Source organism: Artemia franciscana, chromosome 7 (genome assembly GCF_032884065.1).
Source record: "Artemia franciscana chromosome 7, ASM3288406v1, whole genome shotgun sequence".
Taxonomy (NCBI): Eukaryota; Metazoa; Arthropoda; class Branchiopoda; order Anostraca; family Artemiidae; genus Artemia; species Artemia franciscana.
Genome location: NC_088869.1, coordinates 13,891,329 through 13,912,767, shown reverse-complemented (window position 1 = coordinate 13,912,767; position 21,439 = coordinate 13,891,329). Strand labels below are relative to the sequence as shown.

The window sequence follows — 21,439 nt, the reverse complement described above, 5'->3', positions numbered from 1 at the left end:
TATGTACTAACTGGCTACACTCAGGAAATGACTTCCAATGTCATTAGGAATCATTCGAACGTGTATATAGTTCAATATCATGGGGGTCAATGTTGGTATTGCCGGAACAATTGTTTGGGGTCATGAAACTATTGTTAATAGATGCATTTTGACTTTTTGAACATCTTTTCTCTCTTGCAAAACTACCGTAAACTCACCGTTATGGAGTTATTACATATTTGCACATTAGGGGGGGGGGGTATAGCATAGCATATATTAAATACAGCAATGGTTGGTTTACGTATTTAATATATGTTATGCTTTACCCCCACCCCCCTAATGTGCAAATATATATCGCCCAAATTTGTTTCTAAACTATTACAGATTCGCGATTTCAAATATCCGATCAACGAAAACGGAAATGATTGCAATTCTATATGTATAAATACAAGAATCTGGGCCGGAATAACTCCATAACGGTGAGTTTGCAGTAGTTTCGCAAGAGGGAAAAGATGTTCAAAAAGTCAAAATGCATCAATTAACAATAGTTTCATGACCCAAAAAAATTGTTCCGGTAATACCAACATTGACCGTCATGGGGAACTAAGTAGGTCCATGTTGTAGATTTTTAACAACGGTATCTTATTATAAATCCCTAAATAACGGTATCTTGTTGTAAATCTTTAATTAACGGTATCTTGGCACTCATATTTTTTTCTACTTTTCGCTTAAGTTAGAAAAATTGTAAAAAAAAATTCTTATAAGAAGGGGAGGGGGAGTAGGAGTAAGGGTTAAAAAAGATTTTTATTCCTTGCTTGAAGAAAGTTTTCTTTTGCTCGTATTATACTGGTTTCAGATCTTAAATAAATAAAAGAAAGGTTTATTTTTGGCTAAATTGGAATAAAAAAAAACTTCTTAAATGACATATATATCTATTAAGACTGGTTGGGCAATCGGTACATTCGCAAGCAAGTTACTCTAGTTCTACAGCAGAATTTTTTTTTTATTATTATTACTATTATTCTGTAATCCGAAAATTTATAACACTGAACTAAAATAGCTCTTTCCAGTCATCTACCTCTTTAATTTGACAAGGATTCATCAATCATATAATATTTTCCATACAATCATAATCATTTTTAGTTTTCGGGAGTTCAACCGATTAACTTTGCATAAGACAAGCTGTTTTCTTTTCTTAGACAAACATTTCCCCTGCCTTAACGTGACGACATTACTGACTCGTAGGTCAACTTGCCCTAATAGTAAAAACGGTCAATACATGACACAACTCATGTAATCTGTATTTTCAGATTCCAGGGTAATATTGATTTAACAAAGGTCTAAGACTCATATTGACCGCCTGCACACTCGGCAATTACGAACAGACTGAGAACAACTTAGAACAACGGTTTTAAAACGTACAGCTACGGGTTAACTGAGTGGTGTCGTCTGCTAATATCCCCTAAAGAATAACGATAGTCATGCTATTGACCTACTCCCCCTCTCCCAGATCACTCTTGGATGTGTCTATGTTATCTGAGAAAAAATTTCAAAAATCAGAAAAAGAGCACATATTTTGCTTGAACTGCCCGTTCCTTTTAAGGATGCAAACGTTCAATACCAGTCAAGGCAGAAGTAGTTATAACCTTGCTTATGAACTTGACACAAACATCACAAGAATTTCAAATAACTAACTTGTCATTTCCTCTTATCAATTCAGAGGACAAAGATCAAGGACAAATTTGCTCTGGCAACCCGTCTCCTAGTAATAAACATCTTTCTATAAAATTAAAAGGCCTTTCAGCAGAAAACTTGACTTTCCAAAGAGAGCCAATTTCAGATACTTTCTTGCTGTTTTGCCGCGTCGCCATAGTTACTCTGTTTACAGAATTTTTTCAGTGTTCTCAAAAATGTCAAGGAAAATGAAAGCCTTTCCTATGGAGAGCGATAGATGCCTATCTTCTTAATATGTAAATGCTAGTTTTCTAATGTTGCGAATGGAAAGTCAAACAAAAAGACTGTCTTGAAGAGATTGTACTTGCAAGATTATATCATGTCAACTCGTACAGGGTAGACATTAGATTAATTTGAGCAAGTCCATAAAAAAAATGGTAGAGAAAATTCACAAGATGATTTTTTGCTACTTTCGAAAAAATATCATAATCATTAAATATAAAATTTTTCATATATTTCGGGAGTTCAGTTATGCAGTCGAGTGTGGAGAAAGTTGTACAGTATATTTCCAAAACACGTACTCAAAATTGGCATTTAAAAACACATTGTTAATGATTGTAATGTATCAACTATCTGATATAACCAAATTTTTTGATTTTTGGTTACGTAATCGAGCAAAAAGAATATTCTAAAATATTTTTTAGCAAATACGCACTCAAAGCTCATTTCAAAAATTATTTAATCTTAATTAACCAATGCAAAAAAATGTATTTTACATTTGGTTATATGTTTGAGCATAGAGAATTTTGTAATTAGAATGGACAAAGCAGATGAAAATTTACTAGATGTTTTCCAGAGAAATTGCCTACGGATTGTTCTGGGTACCCGGCTGACTGACCGTATTTCAAACAGTAGTTTGTACGAAAAATGTGGTGCAATCCCACTTTCTAGGGCTATAATGAGAGAAAGGTTGAGATGACTAGGCCACGTTCTACGGATGAAGGATGACAGATAACCGAAGATTGTCCTTTTTGGCCAACCGTCTGGGGCTACACGGAAAGCAGGTCGTCCTTGTCTGGGTTGGGAGGATGTAGAGAGAGAGGCTTTAAATAGATTAGGTTGGAGGAAGAGCGTGCGTAGCTGTGTTGGCCTTAGGCGGCTTGGTGCTGCAGTGAGTTATTAGTAGTAGTAGTAGTAGTTCTCAAAATTAAACGTACTCTGTTTTCGTTTTAAGGTACCACCTATCTGGTATAAAAAAATAAAAAATAAAAAAGTAGATGTTTAGCTAAGTGCTTGAGCATGCGGAATGTTCTTGAATATATTTTAGAATAGATTTACTATGTATAGTTTTATTCATCCTTATACTGAGGGTGAGGGTATACTCAGGGTGAGACTTATTTCTCTCCCTGAAATAACTCTAAAAAGGTACTATCTTTATTGTAGAATTTGAAAAAAACACCACCCAAAAATGTATTTTTTTTGTATATTAGATATTCTTAAGTAGATCCTTAAAAAAACTGTCTTCAAAACATTGCTTAATGGTAGGCATGAAATAGTTTTACGTAGTTTGTTGGCAATAATCCCTACTTTTAGAGAAAACTCGGAAGACTGAACAAAACTAAGAGTCCGTTAAGTGGTTTGCCACTAAAGCGTCCACAAATTTGAAAAAGATTGACATTAATTAAGTTGACCCCCGATATCCACATATCGACGATGATGAAACTAAAGATTTGTATTTAGAATTTCAGCTAAACTTTTCTTTATATTTGAAAAGCGCGGAAATTCCAAGAATGGAAATTCCATGTCTTAATAATATTTAATAGGTTTATTACCGATGTCAATATAAACGATAATAATTAGTTAGAATTAGAGCACTTAATAAAAGAACCCGACTATAATAAAATTATTGTCTCCCAATTATAAAGATGATTTTAAGATCTTTGGTAAAATCGTTTACGAAATAGATAGATTCTATGTGGTTTAGTGATTCGGGTACTAGATGGTAGGTTTTAATATTAACGCTAAAAAGAGCAAGTCACTTAAATGCATTCAAATAGATGGCATAACTCATAAATAAGTTGGATTTGGTGAAGATGTAAAATATAGAATAAACAAGACACAGGGTGTTTTTACGCAGATGAAAACAGATTGGAAGAATGAAAATAAGTTTTAGAACTAAGATAATACCAGCGAACATTGTAATAAAGGTTGTCCAAAGAGGTTCTTAAAGGAACGCGCATCAAAAAGGGTGAAGAAAAAAATGTATGATAATTCGGTTAAAATATTCCTCTAAAAGGCCATAGTAAAAGAACGGTTAAGATCGATAGGTCAGTTACGGATAGATGTGAAAAATTGCAAATTTTGGTAATCCAATTGTCACTTAACGAAAAGGGTGCATTCAAATTGGGTGGGACAGATCGATAATCTAAAAGAAGTTATAACTTCATGAGAGGGAATAAAGAGCAATGTTCTGAACGAAAGGGAGTACAGAGTTTCAGCTTCCCAAAAAAGGTGAAGATTTGAGCAACTTCCTCAGGAGGCACCTTTATGGGGGAAGGGGTCACTTGTTCCCAGGCACAGAACGGGCGCAAAATTTCAAATAAATAATCTAACGGTTACAATCACTTTATTTTACTTTTATTAAAATAAAGTAGAGGGCGCAGTAGGCAGTAAGCACAAGCATTCTGAGATTTTCATTTTTTCCCATAGCTTAATCACAATTCCTTCAAAATAAAAGTAAGCACACTAAATTTAATTAATTTTAATGTTTTTTGTAATATATTGTATTCAAACGTGTTCATATTTTCAGGATGTCGACACAATTAAAGATTTTGCAGAGGCTAAAGTAAGAAAAGTCAAATTTAAATAAATAGGAAGTTTCGTAAATAAATGGAAATTTTGTATACATATAACCTGCAAATTTTTGGGAGACAGGGGGGGGGGGGGGGTTTAATCAAGAATTTGGTCTGGGTGCAAGAGAGACCAAAACCACCACTAGATTTCCTCTATAATTCCAAATTTTACACAGTTCGTCAGCTTCTTTTATTACTTCTTCGATTCAAATTTAACTAGACCTACGTTGCCTGGGCAACGTGAAGTGTTGCGGCAACCTTTGTCCGGCTTTGCCGATTAAAGTGTTGCGAGAGCAACACTTTGGTTTTGTTTCTTCGCTATCGGTTAAATGCTGAAGTTGTCAGCCTATCGAAGCTTTTAAAACAGTATGTTCAAAGAAGAACGCAATCAGTAATCACATGATCACACCCCAGCGTTGAAAAAACAACAACAAAAGAATATTGAAAGAAAGGACTAAATTGACTTTGCAGCCAGTTGAACATTATCTTTTTCAATCGTAGACATCGTAACGGATGAAAACTAGGAACAATATCTTGTATAATCTAGTTGGTATTAATTATAAAACTATCCGGAGCTTTTCAGGATCAAAATACCATAGATGACATTCTATTAATTATTACGAAACTACCTCATTGTTTTGTATTATCGTTTGTACCCGTTGCGTAACATCTTAATTCTAGGTTACAGTGATTGATAGACCATCGATATGAACTTTCTTACCGACAGATTTACAGGGATCGAATACAATGTGCACCAATTTGGACAAATTTCTAGCCTAAAGTGAACCGATTTTTACTTACAAGTCCCTCTCCCGAGATAGACATCAAGTTCAACCGGAAACAAATAATGGGTACACCAACAAGCAAAAGTTGGAAACTCCTCATCTCTGAAAATGATTGTAACCTAACAGCCGATTATTACTTACTAGGCCCCTAAATGTCACTTTGCAGCCGGTTGAACTTTATCCTTTTCAATCGTAGACATCGTGACGGATGGAAACTTGGAACATTATCTTATGTAATCTAGTTGGTATTATAAAGCTATCTGTAACTTTTCAGGATCAAAATACCATCAGGGACCCATAAATTTCCTGTAATGACTCGCCATCCAGGATCGCTTATTATTGGATAGCGAGTCATTACAGGAAATTTATGGGTCCCTGATTCCATAGATGTGTACCAATTTGCAAAAATTTGTAGCCCCTCGTGAGCCTCCTCTAGCAACCGATTCTTACTTACAAGTCCCTCTCCCGGGATATACATCCAAGTTCACCGGAAACAAACAATGGGTACACCAACTAGCAAAAGTTCCAAACCCCTTGTCGCTGAAGTCATTGTAGCCTAACAGCCGATTATTACTTACAACTCCCCTACATGTCTTACAATCGGGAACCAAGTTGTTCTTACCATCAATTACACCAGAAACAGATAATAGGTACACCAATCAGCAAAAGTTGCAAACCCCTCATTGCCAAAGATGATTATAAGCTAATAATCGACTGTTGCTTGGAAGTCCCCTACATATCTCACAATTGGTATCGGCCTATTTTTAGTTCAAGTGTGTACCTTACCACTTAAGTTGTCAACCCCTTGAAACTTTCAAACTGGTGTATGTCATGAAGGAATTTTTGTAACAAAAAATGGATGACATATACTTTGATCAGCTCATCAAGGTCTATCGATTGTCATTGAAAAAAAAAATTCTATCTGTCTTAGTTCAAAAGTTGACTTTTTTGCCGGAGGCCAACTTTCTAACACCATCACTTAGAAAGGAGCAAAGGATAAGCTCTAATTTCTTTAGCAATGAGAGAACTTTTAAAGTTTAAGAGGTATATCTGATACCATTTCTCTATTGCAATCCCAAGTAGAAAAAAAAGAATGGTAAAGTCAGCTGAAATCACGAACAGAAATGGCTAGAAACAATAGATGGCAGCACTTTCGGACCCGTGGGAAAATCGCACTTTTTTGTTTCTGTAAATTTTTCTATTTATCACTCAAAGAAGATATATTGGCTGTGGGGCCGGGGAACTACCGCATATATTTAACACTTATAGATTTTAGTCCATCTTCAATTTGAAACTGGTGCCTGCCTGCTTGCCTGCTAGAACGGAGCTTTCCACTCGAAAGCAGAAACATGGTTTGATGAAACGAAAGCTTGGCTGCACAACTTCAGATACTCCTCTCTGACATAGGCTATATAACTCCACTTCACTTCGCACACCATAGGCTCTGGCTCGAGGACAAGCAAAAACCATCCTTTTTGGCCCCAGGCAAGAGTTCTACGGAGCTTTCCAAAATGTAATGTCATATTCATCAATCCGGCCTGAGGTCCACACTTTCCGTAAAAACCGCACAGCTTAGACCCTTACCAGTTTCCAGGAATAAGCTGAGATCGGCGGCATAGGAAAAAAAAAAAAAAAAAAAAAAAAAAAAAACCGGGACAAAACCAAAGTGTTGCTCTCGCAACACAATGAAACTGAAAATCTTTTCGTAAGAATTCTCTGTAAATGTGGCAGTTTGGAATTAAATAAAATTTCCAGGAATGCCATTCCAAAAAGCAACACGTACCAGCTTGGCATGACTTGAATCCAAGCTACTTTTATTTGGACCCTTTCTATGTTCGTTTGTTTCAGATTATGTTGACTTTATTTTTGTCTTTTAAAACTAGTTAATTTAAACTAATCGATACAGATACAGCAAAAAAATTTTTTATTGTCATTTCCATAAAGTTAATAAAAAAAATTAATTAAAGAAAATCCTTTAAAGCTGAGATTTATATTACGCTGAGATAGCGGTCAGATTCTACCTTTCTGATTATATAGAATGGAGAATTTTAAGAATGACCTGGTTGCCTAGCTTAAATAGGAAATTTTAACGATTGTATTTTAGAACTTCTTCTTCTTCTTGCTTGAATTATTATGAGGAGGCTTTCGCAAAATATCATCACTGGAATTTAATTCCTGGACTTTGAAACTTAAATTCTAATCTAGTTTTATTTCTAAAAAGCTAAGAATTGTTCCCTAAGCCCTTGATTTGGAAGACATTAGTAAAGATTTAAAAAGCTCAAATAAACTGAACTTAGATCTGGCTTTACCTAGCTCTGGATTAAGCCGAATCTCATTACGAGGGGGTCAAATATTATCATAAGCTCGATGTTTGTTAAATCTAACTATGAATAGACCTTGAGAGATATTCAGGATTCAGAAAAAACCGTAATGTAGTTTACAGTAAGCTATACATTTAATTTTATGGGTATTACTCCTACTAAAGGACATTAGGTTATAGGTTCTTTTCATTATCAGCTGTCCATATTGCTTTCAATAAACTTCGATGAAGATAGAATCAATTTTTTTTTCAGTTTTCGATTTTATACTATCTAAAAATATGGATCAATAAATATCGGGGGCCATATAGGCAATGACAGCAGTGAGGAAAAGCGAACTAACAGGAATGACAACATCATGTTGAAGCGGCATATTCAACAGTTTCAGTGAATATCCTCAACCTCAATTGTTCAACCTAGACAGTAAAAAAAAAAAAAAAAAAAAAAAAAAAAAAAAAAAAAAAAAAAAAAAAAAAAAAAAAAAAAAAAAAAAAAAAAAAAGATTTCCAGGAAATGACAACAGAAATAAAAGAAAAGTAGACGTAACAAATGCTCAATTTTATATGCCCATTAGCGAAAGTTCCAGGGATGAAACGATGTTTATGATTCAAATTTTGTTAATCACCAACGGGATTTTATGGCAATTATCTTCAGTTAAACAATGAACATTGGAAGGGAAAACAGAGATTCTCTCGTGCAGTCGTTTGCAATTGAAATACGTCGTAAAGATTTATCATTTCTATTATAATCGCCGCCGATTTTCTCATTCGAGAGACCACCTTTTATTTACAGAAGTACTTTATATTTTACAGCAAAAATCTAAACAAATCATTCAAAGTAATATGAATCAAATTTCTTTCAATTTTCAAACGTATTTTTGGTCTGAAACTGTGGATTTATATTGGACGCTATATTGAGATAAGATGTATTGATAATTAATTAAGCACACAATGAATATATAGTACTTATTTTCAAACGTTTCTAGGCCTATAAAGGAGGGGACAGAAATACGATTCAACTAAGCACTAAATCAAAATAAAAAAATATATAGAAATCAAGCATAATCACCAAAAAGTTAAAAGAAAGAAAAAGTTAAATATATAAATATACAAAAATTAAATTTACTTCAATCAATCTTATACAAAGAAAAAGAAAAAGAAAAAGCACAGAAAAGAAGAAGAGAAAAGAACATAAATAAGAAGCAAAAAATTTAGCGATGGTAACAGTGAGGAAAATAGAGCTAATATGTGCATGATAGCGCTATTTTCAAGTACTGTCTTCAATGATTTAATTGAATATTGTCAAATAAAATTGCTGGACTTTAAACTCTTCAACAACAATATAAGACACAAGATTTCCAGGAAACAGCAACACAAATAAAAGACTTACAGACTTTATGTTATGTTTATGTTATTCTTTGTTTTTTATGTTATTTGTTTTATTTGTTATATTATTGTTTATTATGTTATTATTGTTATGTTATTATTTGTTATGTTATGTTTATGTTATTAGACTTTATGTTTATGTTATGTTTATTAAGACTTTATGTTACAAATGCTTTATTTCATGTAGCCATACAGACGTTCTACCAATTGAATGCCGTTTGTTGTTCAAATCCTTTTTCTCTATAAAGGGGTTTTCTGGCAATTATCTTCAGTTGAATATCGAACTTGGAGATACAAAAGCACCATTCCTTCGGGCGATTGTTTACAATTGAAGTACGTCGTAAAATTTATCACTTCTATTTTAATTACTATTGATTGGTAAAGATAGAGCATTAGGTAAGTCATTTGAGTTTATCATTCAAATGGTTATCTGTAAAACATCCTGATCACTAAAATTATAAGAGGTTGCACTCTTGAAATTGAACCGAGGGTGTCAGAGTAAAAAACTGCAAACTCGAGGACCAATGTAGTCATTTCAGCTCATAATCATATCAGTCTATGCCAGTCTAGCCAGTACACAATTTAGAAAAAAAAACTGCAAAGGGGAATGGGCAGATCAGCCGTTACCTGTCTTGAACTAATACAAGAATCAGAAAAAAAGTGACAATCATCTGGAAAGAAAATGTAAGCATCCTCATCGCTTCTTGGAGAAATCTAGAAAGCTTTTCCCTGTAAAGATTTATACGATTTTCCATGTTTCATACAGGGCAATAAGAAACATATAAGATTCAAACAAAGTTTTTGGTTGCAGTTACGGCGTTACGTTAGATGAAGTTAATTTTAAACAAAAAAATGTTTAAGATGTTTTACTGTTTAACGGCCAGTTGTTTTTACAACGAAGTCCTTTTTCTCGCATCAAAGATGCTAAAACGAAAAATTGATATCAAAGCTACAGCAAATATTGCTACTGGCAACTAATCACGGCAGAGGGTCACCTGAAGCCAACACAATTCGCACCCTTCTTCATCGCCCCAATCTGTTCAGAGCTTCACTTTAATCCCCTCGGATATAGTTCCTAGTTTCCTTTTTATTGCCTCTTCCACTCTATTCTAAGACGTCCTGCTTTTTACCGTGCCCCAAAGAGACTGCCAAAAAGTACATGCTTAGCTAACCTATTATTCCCAATCCGTAAAACGCCACTTTTGTGGTCCATAAAACGTCATTCGTGGACGTAGAACATGAAGCTTCTTTCACAGAAGGCTTTTCTTTCAAAGTCAGCTAGAAATTATTCCATGAGAACGACAATTCAATAGAAGCAAGTTCGAGGAAAAGAGGTCGTTGCTTTACCGCATACCCACCAAATCTCCCGGTTTTGAATCTCCCAGTTTAAGGGTGGAAAACCTAACAGCCTTCCAGGAATATTTTTCCTTTTTGAATCCCGAGAAGACCATGAAACATCCATGGACTTAAAAAATAGTGCTTTTTGACTGACCACTGGCATGATACACAGAAGGTATATTAAGGATGGTCCCTTTTACGGCCTCAAAAAGCAAAAAGTACAGAACATAAATCTGAATCATTCTCAAAGCGAATAATATGCCAATTGTGACATAATGAAGTTTAACTCTATCCCCCCATATCTAACAAACGCTAAGTCGTCTTAGTCTTCATATCCTCAAATATGAAACAAGTATAAGTAGAAGAAAATAATTGGAGGTATCACTATCAGGTCAAATGAAGTAAAGAAAAAATTTTCAAGTCAAAGTTGTCAACGTGAATCAAGAGATGCCTTGACCTCAATTACACGGGTCGGTTTACTGAAGAAAAGACACTCATGAACACTGAGCCTAGACCCAGAGTATGTGGGTCCACCCCGTTATAAATTAAAAGTAAAAACTAATACGGTCTAGCTTGACGGGTAAACTGATAAGTGTAGGAAATATGTCGTTAATCAAAGATGATGTAGTTTCAACTATGCGAGTCAGGACCCCCCCCCCCATTTGGTAAAATTCCAAAAGCAAGCATAACTGAGAGAAAATCTGTTAATGATAAATACACCACATCTATAAAATTTAGAATCCCTTGTTATTATTACATGATAAATAGGAGATGAAATAACACTCATCAATGTGTATAACAGATTGTGGAAAAAAGGAAAACACGGACTTGACGATTAATAACCTTTATCTATGACTAATTCCTTACCTGGAAATGTCATGTCAATACAGTTCTAGAACCCATTCTTCATTTATAGATCATCCCTTTTTACAGAAAGCTACAGGGAAAGTATATCAAGTCCAACCAACATGAAGCTTATAAATAAGAACGGGTATGTTTTTTTACCCGTGTTTTTTTACCCATCTGACTTCGTCAGCAATGAGAAGCTTCTGCAGCTCACAAAGCAGTCTTGGTTTTCTACTCAATCAGCCGAGCGAACCTTACGATGGTTCGGGCATCTGCTTCGAATGCCACCACATCTACCCGCAAAGATGATATAAGACTTCGACCCTATCAAAGTTGGTTGGAAGCGACCTCGCGGCCGACCAAAGAAACGTTGGTCCGACAGCCTGTCCGAGTTCTTGACGATGGCAAACATCAGACAGGGCGAAGAGCAAATAGTCGCCATGGACCGAATTGGATGGAGGAGGCAGACCAAACACTGCTCTCTACGCCGAGCAGTGCCCGGCAGGAGACTTAAGATGTTTTTTTACATATACTTTCTCTAGATTTAATTTTAATCATTTTCCTTTTTAATCAAGGTATCCCACCCAAGAGAGAGGAGAATCTTCAACTCTTTTGGAGACATAAAACTCGAATCTGTACTCTACAAAATCCATCGATAATTGACTAGATTTTTTTTGGAGAGCAGTTTATACGTGCAAACTAAGTCTAATCTAGGTGAAGGCTAGATTGGTGAATTCTGGATATCCAGATGTAACTGTGTAACTGTCAAATAACAGTAACTGTGAAATAACCAGAAATAACTGTGAATAGTGCCCTTCAAGTTATTCGGTTTAGGGCAGATACAAAGTGAATACACTTTATTTGATCAAACATTAGGATATTGTTAATGCAAACAGACATGTATGCAAAATAGAACATAAAATTGTATGCTGTAAACAACCTTAGGGTGATATAGATGGTGGTAAAGATAGTTTTCAGCAAAAAGTATGGGTCATTTGAGCAAAAAGTGGTGGCAAAAAAAAAGAATCTGGCGCTTGACATTGTAATTCTTTTGACTTTCGATTGACATTCACAAACGTTGTAATTCTTTGAACTTAAAAATGTGTTCCTGGGCATGTTTTCGACTCTTGATCAGGGCCGGATCTAGGGTGGGGTTAGAGGGAGCAAGCGCCATGGGCAGCAATCCCGGGAGGGAGCGGCAAAACAAGCTTGAATTGCAATATTTTTGGGCAAAAGTTGCAATATTTACAGTATTGATGATGCGGTAGGGGGCAGTAAAGTCAACATTTGCCACCCTGAGAAAAAACCTAGTTCCAGTTCTGCTGTTGACCCGTTTATTCTCAAAGTAGTGAGAAGTCCCTGATCTATGTTTTTATAAAAAAAATTGTTTTATAGTATATTCCAAGCCAATTTTCTAGCCATATCATGCCGTTAAAATGGTATTTAATCCCGTGTTTAATAAATTGTCTTTAAAAAGGTTTTCAATTCAGGAACTTTGAAATGAAGGAGGGGGGTAGGGAGCCCCAAATTCAGTCACTAGTACCAGTTTGAAGTTTGCTAGTCTAGTTATATAGATTTTGATTCACAAACTTTAAAATGAAGGAGGTCGAGGGGGGGGGGTGGAGAAGTCCAAAAATCTGTCATCAGTACCTGCCTAGAGTTTAATAAACTTACTGAAATTTCATAAATCTGGCTTTTGAACAGACATGACTTTGAACGAATATTACAAACAAAAGAATTCTGATTAATATCATAATTATTCAATTCTGTTTGAACACTTGTACATCTATACTGATGTCGACAGACACTGTAAAATCTGTTTTTATTATCACCATTATTATTACTCCTTGTTATACTGCTGCTGAAGATCTAATTCTCATCGATTCCCCACACCCTTTGGTTCTGAGCGCAAAACAATACTAACATTGACAAACCTTAGCAAAAGAGAAGGGGGGAGGGAATTTTGAGATATCCCTGGAAAATTGAAGCATAAGAAGGTACTTTTTTTCATATTTACGATACTACCTACTCTTATTCGCCGAACGATAAACCATGTGCAGAATTATGAACATAACATAAGGAATTACATGCACGCCACACTGACCTGCCTTATCTTCTTTCTCTTGCTCAAAAACGTGTGTCTCAACTCATCAAAAATGTACCCAAAGTTGTAATCTAGAGCCGCAGGGCCCCATCACCCGATCGAAACCCATATATCACAGCTAAGATCTTCTTTCTGCTAAGTTTATTCAATCAATACATTTCTATCTGCTTTCACTTAATACAGTCACGATTAATTAATCTCTCATCGAAACTAGAGCATTCAACTACAGAGGAGATGTGATAAAGAAGTTTGGGGAACTTGTATCCACAGTTTCCAATGGAGGTTTTGTTATCAGCCCCTCTGCCATAGCAAAGAAAAATCTAAAATTTGCAATAGTATTGATAATGGCGACTCATTAAACGATAAAGACTAGGCTTTATTAAACAATAAGCATAATAAGCATGTGCTTAGGGTTTTACGGAGCGGAAAAACCACAGAAATTTATTACACGGGGTCATACTTGATCATGAACCGTCCTGGCCGAGTAGATTCGTGCGCTGGATTCAGGATCCTTTGTCTGAGAGGACGTGGGTTCGAATCCCGGTGTATCCAATTGTTCAGTTTGGGACGGGGGTCAGTGGCATGACTCTGTAAGCTTATCCAGAGTCGACCCAGCTCTAAATGGGTAGCTGGAGAAATCTGGGGAAGGTAAACAGGAAGGGTGTGCGAAAGCACAGGATGGTAGGCCCCCAATCCCCCTTGCACTTCCTGGCTGAAGGGCCAAGAAACGGAGATCAGCACCGCCGGTAGGGACTGTAAAGTCTAATGTCGTATCTTTTTTTTTATACTTGATCATGAACAAACACATATGCCAGGTGCTCCGTTAGGTTTTACAACCTCCCCCCCCCCCCCAATGAAATGATTTTTATAGATAATAAATAATTATCTACTTATGTCATGTACAAGGTCTATATTGGTGGCAAAGTTATCCTCTTTATTTTCACGAATTGTATTAAGGTCTCTTAAGTTCTTTTTTAAACATTGATTCTACGAAGTATGTATCTTTAGAGAGAAGTTATTGATAGTATTTTTTGAAAAGACTTTTGCTTTTATGACCTAGAAACTTCAAGAGCTTCTTTAGACATGACAGAATTAGCAAAATTATGGGTACTTGTTAATTATACAGAATAACCTGACCTAGCCCCTAACCACCTCTATGTATTATATATTTAAATAAAATATACCTACATCGTAGTTTTTCTCACTCAAAACCAGCAAATCATAACCGATAGCAGAGAGGCAAACCGGTTTTGTCAGATCTTACAGAGAAAAATTCTTGAGTTTGTTCTGAGATCAATTAACAAGTACAAAATTATGTTAGACTGTGCTTACCTTTGTAAATTTTTCTTTGAATTTTTCATCAAGACGCTTTTCAGCTTCAAGGAAATCTTCGTGTTCTCTCTTTGGGTCATAGTGGGACAAATATGGGTCTCTAGTTGGAGGAGGAGTAGTAGTGGTTGTCGTAGTAGTAGTAGTGGTTGTGGTGGACGTGAAGTCAAAATCCTAAAAAGAAATTATTTAAAGACTTATCATAAGCACAAGACTTATTGTTTATAATTGAGTCTTTCAAAAGTCAGTACGACCAAGTCCATTTTACAGCTGTTTTGTTTTTGTTTTATTTTTTGTTTGTTTTTTATTTTATTTACTTTAATCTCAAAACATGTTATTGACTAACTTTGCATATTCACAAGGATATTTGACGAAAACAAAAGGATTAATAAAAAATAAAAGCAAGGTTTTCTAATACAAGTATTTTTTTATTGTCGATTTTAAGTCATTAAGGTTTATGGTTCCTATGCAAATTTTGGAATGTTATTTTTATACTGTTCTATTGTTTAACGTTAAGGTATGGCGACATTTTAGCTATCATTCTATAAAGGTAATTCAGCTGAAGTTATCTACCAAATTATATTTTGAAGTTTACCGTACTTTTTTTTAGACCGAACAACACGAGAAGTAGTGAAAAAAAAAAATTATATTCCTTAGGTCAAGTTTAGATCATTCTAAAACAAAAAAGAAATTAAAAGATCTAAGCAATGACACACTGATGACTCGGGAAATTGATAGACCTGTAACTAATAATTCAATGATAATAGCATCTTACCCTACTAACACAAGCTTCAGCTGTATGTAATTAAAATCAAGTAGTTGTGGGCATCAAACCATGGCTAATCATAGAAAAATCCAAGACAGATAGACCAAGTGATTGAGAGGCAAATCTGGCATAAGCGCTTTTTAGGATTGCATCAACTGCAACAAGCTTCGGCTACTTGTATTTTGGTACAAAATAGAACCGTATACACAACAAAATCGTGAAGATGCAAAAGAAAAATTACAAATAATCAAACCTGTTAAGAATTTAAGATATATGCCCTAAAGGACTATAAATAAAAGGGCTATAAATTAGCCCTTTTTAGGATTGAATAAAACTGCAACAAGCTTCGGCTTGTTGCAAAATCACATGTTTCATAGGAAGCACAAACCTAAAGTTTATTCTAAAATATACACGAGGAAATTCTCCACATTCAGTGTCATAGAAAGTTTTATACCCGAGAATGAATCTTCTTTTTACAACTGTCTCCACATTTAGGTTTTGAACACGTTCAAATCGGCATCTTAAATCGTTCGAATGAAATCTTGAAATATCCCTTTTTTTATATTCTCCGCATATTCATTTAATTTTACATGCAATTTACCATATTTCTTAGTGGTTTTTTTTTTCGAATGAGCTCCACTGAAATGCTGAAACTTCCCCCGAGCAAATTCCTGCATACGTGACTAAATTTACCTACTTGCAGGCGATTGCCAGGATAAATACGTCTCGGAAATTCTTCCTGACTAACAAATCTAGAAAAGTGAATTTTCTACTTTTTCTCCCTTAACACTGTCTTTGCCTTCCGGAATTTATAATAAAAGTTATATAACCAGATAAGAGGACAAGAAAAAGGTGGAATACTATCAATCGATCCGCTTGACAATACTGGACTGGAAACATAGTAAAGAGATAATAAATCGATCCTGTTGGTCAAAAAAAAAGAAAAGAAGAAAAGGCGTTTCAGAATTTCTACGCAATAATAAAAAAGGCGGGAAACAAAATCGCTTAAGAAAAATATATAAAGGCAGTAGCTTGTCAATACTGAGAGCAAGAGCATGGAGTCGTTCTGCACGTGTAGAAAAAAAATTAAAATAAGCTTTCCACGAAATCAAAATGAATAAGGCGTAAATATAGTCTTAATAGGGCAACATTTACATGGAAATAGACTTTAAAGGAAAGACAGACGGTTATTGATTTCTTCGAACAATCAATAAATGAGCCTTTCAAAAGCCAATCAAGCTAAATCCCCTTTTCCACACATTTTTTTTTACGATTTTGGTATTAAAGCATTTGATTGAGCCGTAAATTATCACAAAGAGATTCCCCACAAATGGAATAAATGCCAAATAAATGGACAAAGACTTTCTTAGAAGATACACCAGAATTGTTTTTTTTGGGAAACCAATTTAGCTAAATTGCACTTCAGAGCATTTTCCATAGCCATGTGCATAAACACACACCAGAACAATCTGGATATTCCTTCTCCCAGATGATTCATCTCCATTCCAGAACGAACAGAATTCTCCAGAACGAACGTTCTGGAGAAGATTCCTTCTCCGGAACGAACAAAAAACAAATCTAGTTTTAGTTTTCTCTTTTTCATTATCTGACTCGAATTTGCTGTAAATAGTTTTAAATCTGTCATATATTCAACCCTTCGTTTTTATTTACTCTTTCAAGCTTACGAAACATCAGAGAGTAAACATAAATTTCACTATAGCCTACACTGATCAAATTTTACTTTATACAATAGGCAAGTGGCCGGAACTCCCACCAAATCAATAATCTGGCAACAATTATGACACACCATCCGACGGGCACCGTGGCTGAAGCTAGTATTTCCCTATTGCACAAAAAAAATCAGTTAATTTATGATCCTTACATGGAAGTATGCGTTCTATTTGTTTTCTTTTATACCATTGTCCGGTTACGCTCTCAGCTCCCAACATATTTCTAAAACGTTTTGACCTATAATGTATATTTACATTTATGTTGAACATTTATATTTTATATTTATTTTTACTCGAACGAGTACGGCAATTTGGCGATATACATTAGTTATGTAATCAGAAGCTTAGAAGGAAAAACTGTTTCGAGCAGAGATGTTATCCATTTGAAAACAAGGACAAAAGTGGAATATAATTGAATTTAGGGATGGAAGAGCTCTTAGGGGACTAAGAGACCTTAGCTGTTAGTTATTCTTAATTAGCTTTAGCATTACCAAACGGTTCAGGTCTAAAGACTACCTTTGACTTAAAGCAGAAAATTAGCTCTTGACATTAGTGAGAAGAAAGAATATGATACAATGGTAGTAGATTGGTGTTTCGAGCAGCAAAATCCCGCAAAACAAATGATAAAAAAGCTCATTTGTACATTTTTTTTTAAAGACGGTAGCGGTTTAGAGCATCCCCTCTTCTGAAAGAAACTATGAAAATAAAAAAAAATTAGTAGCATTCAATTCCCTAATTAATAATCTTTACAAATATGTCACTGTTGTGACAATCTGCCCCACCCATACCACTTAACAGTACCACATACAGCACTAATTCAATTTCTCCGTAATTTTTCATTGTCTATATCACTTTTCATTTTTCATTGTGTTTCTTCGCTAAGGTTGTTTATATTTTTATCTCCCACCAACAGTAGCATGTCATAATTGTGATTAAATAAAAAAAAGACAAGTTTTTTTTTTACTGCCAGTAAGGAGTGACATTAAAACTTAAAACGAATAGAAATTATTCCGTATACGAGAGGGGTTGTCCCCTCCGCAGCGCCTCACTCTTGACGCTAAAGTTTGACTCTTTATAATAATTCTACTTTTTAAACTAAATTTAAAAAAGCAAATATTAAAGATTGTTTGCAAAAATTTTGATTATTCACCATTGATGATGGAAAATTAAATTATTTGATCTTCTTATTTGTGTGTTTTGTTTTTGTGTCCCTGTGTCTGGGATAGCCTCCCCCGCCCCTCCTGCCCGATATTTATTTATTTACTTATTCTTGTTACTTCTCTTTTATAATTTTCTTTTCTATTTTGTTTGTCTTTTGCCGTGTTAAATTTTGGAATCAGTATTACGATGAGATGTTGATGTTTTTTCTTATGTTTTTGCACTGTCCCAGCCTTACGAACTCTGCTTTCTGTTGGGGCATAATATTGTTTTTGTATTTTTTAAGGTGAATAAAGAAAAAGTTGAAGTTTAAACAATAAAAAACTTTAGCGTAAAGAGCGAGGCGTTGCGGACGGGACAACTCCTTGATGGGTAATCAAGGTAACCTAACTTTTGATGGGTAAGACTAAACTTGATGAAACTTATATATTTAAAATCAGCATTAAAATGCAATTCTTTTGATGTAACTATTGGTATCAAAATTCCGTTTTTTAGAGTTTCGAATACTATTGAGCCGGGTCGCGCCTTACTACAGTTCGTTACCACGAACTGTTTGATCAGTTGAATAAACATACTATTTTAAAATGACATAAAAATGAGGGTAAAAATGGAAGGAACATGACAATCTGATTAATAAAGATTGATGCATGTTAGTAAGTAATAATTTCCCTATTATTATGTTTTCTCGTAGTTTTGCATATTGCCAAGGGCCATAACCGGCACCATCAGGGAGTAGATCATTATAATTGGAAAGGTGTTGATTGGGGAATCGATTGGTACTGTTCTTATTTTTATTATAGTTTTTCCTTCAGAAGAGGGGATGTATTACACGTTACCTAACAACGACACAAAGATGGTAAAATGGCTGGAAAAAAGATAGGAAGATAGCACATTTCAAAGATAAGCACGAAGCCTATCTATCATGGGAGCTTATTCGGAGCGGAACCTTAATCAAACCCCTATCCAAGCGGAACCTTTTAGTAAGCAGCAAAAACAAGTAGCTTTGATTATTACTTAAATTAAAAAATAAAAGTATTGTCAAGTAAAATTCCGAAGAAAATAATAGGATCGTCTAAGGTTATGGGAATATGGCGAAACTTATTTAAAGAAGAAAAACATTCTACGCCAAAGAAAATAAAAATAACGAATAAGAAATAGGTCTCAGGCTAATGGAATTCACACACAAAAAAAACAGCATTTCCCTAGTGTTTTTTTTCTTCTTTTTTTTTGTGTCAAAATACTTTTCTTCTTCTTTTTTGGCTCAGCATATTTTTCTTCTTTGAGTTCCAAAAGCAATTCTTTAAACCCTTTAGTTGATTAAATAAATAAAAAACAAGTTTTTTTTAACAGAAAGTAAGGAGCGACATTAAAACTTATAATGAACAGAGATTATTCCGTATATGAAAGGGACTGTCTCCTCTTCAAGCCTCGCTTTTTACACTAAAGTTTGACTCTTTGTCAGGACTCTACTTTTTAAAATAATTAAAACTTCTCCTAGCCCAGTAGAATTTAAAGCAAATTCTCTTAGCCCTCAGTTAAAAGTATTCAATGATTTTCTTTCGTCAAAAATAAAGAAAAAAAAAAAACTAAATATAACAATAAAAGCATTTAAAGCTCTAAGCAAGTTATTCTCATAGTTACTTGGCATTACCAAGCTAAGCTCTTCAATCGGATATAAATTTACTTTGTTTGTTCAATATAACCATTGCTCTTTAAGATAACTTATTACTTAGAAGAACAGGACGTTGTATTGGAAAGATCTGGCAATAAAAAGTTCAAGTAACTATAAAGTATTTTGTGATATCACCCAGTTTTCACCGCACGACCTTAAGAGCTACAACGAAAAAAAAAAGTTTTTATGTCTATTTTGTTTCTTTTTAATGTTTGTTTTAATAAAGAAAAAAAAAAACACTTCCAGTAAATACTTCTCATGTTTACCATACTTCGGACTAATGCTTACATCAATAAGTCATCCATACTATTATTTACTACTGTCATAATTTCGCTGATAGCAAATTATAGTTAGTAGTTCCTATAGTAGTAATTTTTAGTTGTATATTTAGTAATAAAATAAAATTTTATTAATAAAATATAAGGAATAAAATGGCATCTGATTGTTTGAATTGATTAGCTTGAAACTTACACATCCATATTTATCTTTAGAAAATTAAAAAAATTTGAGCATTTAATCCTTAATCAGAACGACATCCTCATAGACCAATGAATTTTTGGTGGCAGCAGCCGCCAAATTTGAAAAAGAAACGTGTGTGAAAAATCAGCAAAGAATAAGTTAAAAAATTTAGGACTTAACAGCTTCACAAGGTGTCTATATTTGGGAATCAACATGCTTTTAATGTTTGAATTTCTTCCTGGCGAAAGGCGTTACCATATATCACTAACTAGTTATGCCTATTTATTTTCACGTTCAACGTGGCAACACTGACGAAAATGTGGTGCTGCCCTAAAAATTATAGTTTCAAAACAACCAATAGAAAAATCTTTGAAAATCGAACTTTGTTTTGCATAGACAGACCCCAGATGAGTCCGAAGGACTCTTTTATTTATTTTTTTTTTTGATGTCCTTAGTACTTCAATACCCCCCCCCCCAAAAAAAAAAAAACTGGATTATTTTATATGTTCAAAAAGTTCATGTTATTATGTTCTGGTTTGATTGGAATGCCCCATTTTATTATCATAGGTACATGTAAACTTGAACCTTAGATGGGGCAAAGGAGATTTCAGAGAGTTATCCCTGTGATGAAGTCGAAAATAAAGAAAAGTCGATTTCTAAACATTTTTGCAGGATGGTCAAACCACTACTTCTAAAAGTACGAATCGTCCTTCAGACAATTCTTGGGGATAAGTTCCCCCTTATGTCTTCACCGTAGAATTGTTTTTTCTAAAGTTCTTTATGCCTGATAATACGTAACTAACACAGCCTGAAATTTTAATTTTTAAAAAATTTAATTTCAATTTTTAATTTTAAACTTTTCTAGAAGAAGAAAGAAGACGAAAGAAGAAGAAACATTTAAACAGCTTCACTTTTGATACTAAAGCTCCAATAGCTCTAAAACACGCTATTATATAAGGGCCACAAAGATGAAAAAATAAAAAAAAATCTAGCATTAACTTTCATAAGCATACAGAAAAATAAAGTAGCTTTTGAGCATTAAAA

At 34.4% G+C, this 21,439-nt stretch overlaps 1 protein-coding gene across 1 annotated transcript in view; it reads right to left on the bottom strand.

Moving 5' to 3' along the window:
- Nucleotides 1-21,439, bottom strand: part of LOC136028872 (amyloid-beta-like protein) — a 157,614-nt gene that overhangs the window by 28,627 nt on the left and 107,548 nt on the right. The window contains exon 6 of the mRNA XM_065706814.1: nt 14,614-14,784. Within this exon, the coding sequence (XP_065562886.1) occupies nt 14,614-14,784 (171 nt within the window). The remainder of the gene's footprint in view (nt 1-14,613; nt 14,785-21,439) is intronic.